We start from the raw sequence: 6,214 nt of genomic DNA, 5'->3' as shown, positions 1-6,214 counted from the left end.
GGAGCTGGTTGAAGACAAAAGATCTTGCCTTTTCAGATTCTGATTGAAGCGGTCGAAGATACAAACCTTGCCTCTCTCGGTTGTGATGGAGCTGGTTGAAGACAAAAGATCTTGCCTTCCTGCATTGACAGCGAAGCAGGTCGAAAACACAAACCTTGCCTCCATCGGTTGCAGTGGAGCTGGTTGAAGATAGCAGATCTTGCCTTTCTACGTTAACAGTGAAGCAGATCGAAAACAAACCTTGCCTCTCTCAGTTGTGATGGAGCTGGTTGAAGACAAATGATCTTGCCTTTCTGTATTGACAGCGAAGTAGGTCGAAGACACAAACCTTGCCTCTCTCGATTTTGATGGAGCTGGTTGAAGTCAAAAGATCTTGCCTTTCTGTATTGACAGCAAAGCAGGTCAAAAACACAAACCTTGCCTCTCTCGGTTGTGATGGAGCTGGTTGAAGACAAAAGATCTTGCCTTCCTGTATTGACAGCGAAGCAGGTCGAAGACACAAACCTTGCCTCTCTCGGTTGTGATGGAGCTGGTTGAAGACAAAAGATCTTGCCTTTCTGTATTTACAGTGAAGCAGGTCGAAGATACAAACCTTGCCTCTCTCGGTTGTGATGGAGCTGGTTGAAGACAAAAGATCTTGCCTTCCTGCATTGACAGCGAAGCAAGTCGAAAACACAAACCTTGCCTCCATCGGTTGCAGTGGAGCTGGTTGAAGATAGCAGATATTGCCTTCCTACGTTAATAGCGAAGCAGATCGAAAACAAACCTTGCCTCTCTCAGTTGTGATAGAGCTGGTTGAAGACAAATGATCTTGTTTCAAATCATGGTTTGGGTTGAAAAATGTTTTTCAACTTCAATGATAAACATACTCTTATAGTGCTCATAATATAAACTTTCAATGTAATTTTACAAAAAAAAAACCACTTAAAATTGAAATTTTGAAACATCGACAACATTTGTTATTTTTTGAATTATAAACTTTTAATGGTAGTTTTTTTTTTTAATTTGAAATTTATACTAATGTTAAAACATAGAAAATTTTGTACACAATTTTTAACAAATAAATATAACATATTTACTATATATGTATATGAGTTTCTTATCCTATAGTTAATTCTATTAAGTTCACTTTGAAAAAACAATCATCTTGACAACCATGAATTCATTTGGATAAGGAGTACAGCCACTGCTAAAAGACAAAAATCATTTATTGCTCCCAACTTCCATTTTGGAACTTCTCCACGTAAATGCCCTAATATCCATGCAACTTTATGTACTTCCGTGGGGCAGAGTCCTTCCTCTGTTTTCCCTCCATGTAAAAACGTCGACTATTTGTTGATCATATGTGCCCCAATAAATTCCACTTTCAAACTCTGAAATCCAAGTTGAATCCAGGCAATGGGAACTCAGTTAATAAGTTTGAAACTCTTCAACACCCAGCTACATTGCGGGGTCGACATTTATATTACCGGGTTTTTTACTGGAATAATTTTAAAAAAAATTATATACTGAAATAGGTTTCAAACTCTGAAATCCAAGTTGAATCCAGACAATGGGAACTGAGTTAATAGGTTTGAAACTCTTCAACACCCAGTTACATTGCGGGGTCGACATTTATATTACCGGGTTTTTTACTGGAATAATTTTTAAAAAAAATTATATACTGAAATAGGTTGTCAGATAGATTAATTACAGAAATGGTCTTTTTTTTAATGGAGCCTATCTGAAAAGCGCCAATGAATATTTTATATTATTTTTTTAATGGCGCCTATCTGATAGGCTCCAATGAATTTTTTATATTAATTTTTTTAATAAAATGTCATTAATTTTTTTCTCGGGTCAGTATATGACCCAGGTATAGATACGAGAGTAGTGGCGCCTATCTCAGAGGCACCAATGGTGGAGCCTATCTGAGAGGCGCCACTAGTTGTGCCATGTTGAGAGGCGCCAATGATAGGGCCCACAGCTACTTATTTTTTCCCTATATATACTCGCGAAACACAGACATAAATTTATAGCAAAGGAACGGAAATAAGAAGATAGGGAGAAGAAAAAAAGAAAGGAAAACAAGAAGAACGATAAGGTATTTTGGTTTATTTTTTTAAAATAAAATGTAGAGTCTTGTTAGTAATTTTATTATTTGAAAGTTATTTTGTTAGGTTATTAATTTTGTTGGCTTCGAATGAAAAATTTTGCATTAAAAATTTTATGTAATTTTATTGCATTTCTAAACTGTTTTAAGAATTTTGAAATTTTATATTTATATTTATACTAAATCAACAATTCAACCACAATTAAATCAATTACCCAAAATCTAAAAAAAAACTTACCAAACTAACTCAACCCAAAATATAAAATTTTAAAATTTATATTTAATACAATAAAATATTTATTATATTTATAATAGTATTTTTCAATATAAATATTTTTAATGTATTTTGGGTATTTAATTTTTTAATATATTCCAGAAAGAACCCTAAAAAATTTAAATGACTTAATAGCAACTATGTTTATATTATATAAAATTAAATGAGTTAACAACAACTATATGATTAAAAGAGTCAGTTATAATTAAACTTTTAATAAAATGATTTTTAATTTTTATATACTTATATGTTAAACTCACCAAATACTAAACTAAACATAACAATTTATAATTTAATCCTAAATTACTAATAAATTAATTTTAAAATAATTACAAACACAAAAATTTATAACATAATCCTAAATTACGAACAAATTAATTTTAAAATAATTATAAAAACAAAAAAATTACAATATTCATACAAAATACTAATCCAAAACTATAAACACTAAACATAAATAATTTATAATTTATAATTAATAACAAAAAAATCACAATATCTTAATTAAACTCTTTAAATTATAAACAAAATTATTTACTAAAATAATACATTACCTTTTTTTTCTTTCTTCTTTTTCTTCTCTTCTTCTTCTTCTCTTCTTCTCCTTTCTCTTTTTTCTTTTTCTACCATGGTCATTGGCGCCTCCCTATGAGGCGCAATTAGTGGCGCCTATCTGACAGGTGCCACCCGAAAACCCGTTTCTCACCCGTATTTTGATCCGTTGACAGTAATTTGACCCGTATTTATATTTAAATATTTTTAATAAAAATAAAAAATAATATTTTAATCAAACCAAAAAAAAATTAATATAAATATTCATTGGCGCCTATCAGATAGACTCCATTAAAAAAAATATCATTTTGGTAATTAATCTTTCTGATAACCTATTTCAATATTAATTTTTTTAAAAATTTATCTGTAAAAAACCCTATATTACCCCAATCTTTTATCAGATTTCCTTGTTTCTCTTTGGATATTGACCCGTCGGGGCCTATAAATAGAGATAGAGAATGCCTTGGTTTAAGCATATTTGGTTCTTCAAATACTTTGATCAGTTTCATAAGAAAGAAAGAAATCAAATATGGGTTCCATTTCCAAGAGTTTCCTTCTCCTTGCTCTTTTAGCTGCTGTTGTTCTTCTCATTTCTTCGGAAGTGGCAGCTCGAGATCTTGCTGAAACTACCACTGAAAACAATAATGGTCTGCAACTAATTAACTAGCATGGCTTCTTAATTAATTATTTAGCTTCTATATGTTAGCGTAAATGACCATGTCGAACATTTATATTCTAATATAGTGCTGGTTTTGCAGGTGAGGTGGCTACCGAAACAACCCAGGCTGAGCTAGAAGATGGACGCGGAGGTTATAATGGAAGAGGACACGGAGGGAAAGGAGGGTATGGAGGTGGGCACGGAGGGTATGGTGGTGGTGGCCACGGAGGGTATGGTGGTGGCCACGGAGGATATGGTGGTGGTGGCCACGGAGGATACGGTGGTGGTGGCCACGGAGGATACGGTGGTGGTGGCCACGGCGGTCACGGTGGACATGGAGGAGGTTATAAAGGAGGCTGCGCCTATGGCTGCTGTCGTTCAGATCATCACGGAAGAGGCTGCCAAAGGTGCTGCTCTTATGCTGGCGAGGCTGTCGAAGTTGAAACTCACGCCTAATGTAGCCTTTTGCATTTATAGTTGGCATGTATCTTAATAAATAAATGCTTCCTTAATATGGAGATGTAAGTGGAAGTATAAAGCAATAAAATTGTGCTTTACTTTTTCCCTATTTGGTTGCTACGGTCATGTTCGAAACGTACCACCGCGGAACTAATTAAATTTAAAGCTTATCTTCTCTCTTTATGTGCTGGACATGGTTAAATTTACATTGGGTATTTCAAAGCCGAAATAACAAGCAACTTATCATACCTTCATCCTTCAGCCATGACAATACTTCACGGATAGCTAACATCTCTGCCAGACATGCATCCGATCCATAAGGGAGAGGGTCGGTGATAACATGTTAATTTGCATGACTTTTTGTGTTTAATTCAGTTAATTTTTGAATTGATTCATGTTGAATTAGTGTTTTTATGTTTTAATTTTGTTAGGGATGCAATTGGGATGTTATGAGTAAAAAAGAGCAGAAAATGACAAAATTGAAACACAGTCAATAAAGTGAGGTCGAATAAAAAATGTGGAAAAAATCAAGGACTCATAAGATTCTTTTAACTTTGTAAAAGCCAAAATTAGAGTAAAAAATCTATTTTTATTTTTTATTTTTTATTTAATTTTAATTATTTGTTGAAGTGGTTAAAGCCAAATTGAATAAATATTATGTATATAAATAGAGCATTAAGTACCTTAAAAGACACATTATATTTTACATTGAAATTCATTCGGAATAAAATAAGAATTACTTTTTTTTCCTTCCAACTTGATGCGTCAGTAGCATACTGCTACTTTCATTTCCATTTTTTTATCCTTTACCAAAATTTATCTAATTGCCTTTCAAACCCTTTCTCTTCCCAATTTTCTCCATTATCATCAAATCACCTTTCGAAACCTATGAAGCATGATTAAATTCATGTTTCACTAAATTTCATCTTAGCTTTAGGCTGATGTTCTTTCCAGTTAGGAATTGTGAGATACGTATCCATACTAAAAATCCTTCTAATCGATATTCACATTTTTTCCTAAATATCGGGATTGACAACTCATCCCTTAAAGTTAAATCGATTTCAAGTCAAAAAGTGCACGTTGGGTTGAAGTCGTGTTTGCTGATAGTTGAAGAAACGAGTCGGCCGTGCTGTATTCAGATCTCCGAGAACAAATCAAGGAAGAAGTGATCGGGTTTAAACGACCCACGCGGTTAAGGTCGTTAGTTCGAGTTGGGTTCTTCAGAGAGCAAGGCTTCTAAAATCTTGAATCAAGAACACGTGTATCTTGGTTAGAAAATCGGTAAGGGTTGGTTTGCAAGTCGTACCGGGACCAGCTACGAGAGGAAGAATTGATGGTTAGGATGTTCTTAACTGCTATAACCAACTTATTGTTTGGAGGAGAAAATTAATTTTCAAGGATTGATTCAAAAATCTGGAATCCGCCGAATCTAGGGCTAAGGCTTATTATCTTTGATTACAAAATCTGAATTTAATTTCTAATTTATTTAATTATTTATTTATGATGTTTCAATTATTTAGTTTCTAAACATTTCAAAACTCCCCTGATTTATTTGTTTATTTTTCAGGAAGTCCGTTTGGAGTCATGGGTAGGACTATAGCCACGACTATCGATGTTGACACCATTTTTTTGTTAAAACGAGGTCGACTTGGATTTTGAAAATGAAACGAAAATGGGAGTCGCCACCAATCTTTTATTATTTAGGTGTGATTGGATCACCTCGTGAAGTAACCATTTTAATAAAAGTTTAAATTTATTAAAACGGATATTTTTTTGGTCTATGAATTTTTAAAAACGGGTTCGGGAGTCGGTTACGCACGAGGAAGGGTTAGCACTCTCGATGCGCCCAAAATTAGTACCTTAGTTGATTATTTAATGTCTTTATGTCGAAAGCTGAAAGTTTGAAAAGATTTTTAAAATACGATCCTCTTTTATTAATGTCATTTGTTTCAAAAGAATTTGCTTGACTAAATCGAAACGAAGGTCAAAGACCCTCTTGACTCGAGATAACAAGTGTCACATCCTGTAAGTTAGGACACGACGCTTGGAAATCTTGAGAATGAGCTTGTCTTTAACTCTTATCGAAGCTTTGTAAATTTTGAGAATTAGAAGGGTATTTTGCTGTTTAGATTTAGCGAGAAAATTGAGACCCCGTAAGTTAGAGTACAATTTCTCAAAT

The 6,214-nt window shown here is 33.6% G+C and overlaps 1 protein-coding gene across 1 annotated transcript; it reads left to right on the top strand.

The window, feature by feature from the left end:
- Positions 1-3,375: 3,375 nt before the first annotated feature.
- Positions 3,376-4,144, top strand: LOC105802661 (glycine-rich protein 3). The gene is made up of 2 exons (XM_012634440.2): positions 3,376-3,565; positions 3,677-4,144. Exons 1-2 carry the CDS (start codon positions 3,448-3,450, stop codon positions 4,030-4,032), a joined length of 474 nt encoding a protein of 157 aa, XP_012489894.1. The 5' UTR covers positions 3,376-3,447; the 3' UTR covers positions 4,033-4,144.
- The last annotated feature ends 2,070 nt before the right edge of the window (positions 4,145-6,214 follow it).

Source organism: Gossypium raimondii, chromosome 7, assembly GCF_025698545.1.
Source record: "Gossypium raimondii isolate GPD5lz chromosome 7, ASM2569854v1, whole genome shotgun sequence".
NCBI lineage: Eukaryota > Viridiplantae > Streptophyta > Magnoliopsida > Malvales > Malvaceae > Gossypium > Gossypium raimondii.
The sequence above is the reverse complement of the archived record's forward strand: the minus strand, read 5'-3'. Positions and strand labels throughout refer to the sequence as shown.

Excerpts from the sequence above, each read along its gene's own strand:
- LOC105802661 (XM_012634440.2), top strand. The coding sequence starts at position 3,448 with ATGGGTTCCATTTCCAAGAGTTTCCTTCTCCTTGCTCTTTTAGCTGCT. Across the intron at positions 3,566-3,676 it reads TACCACTGAAAACAATAATG|GTGAGGTGGCTACCGAAACA; the intron begins GTCTGCAACTAA and ends CTGGTTTTGCAG.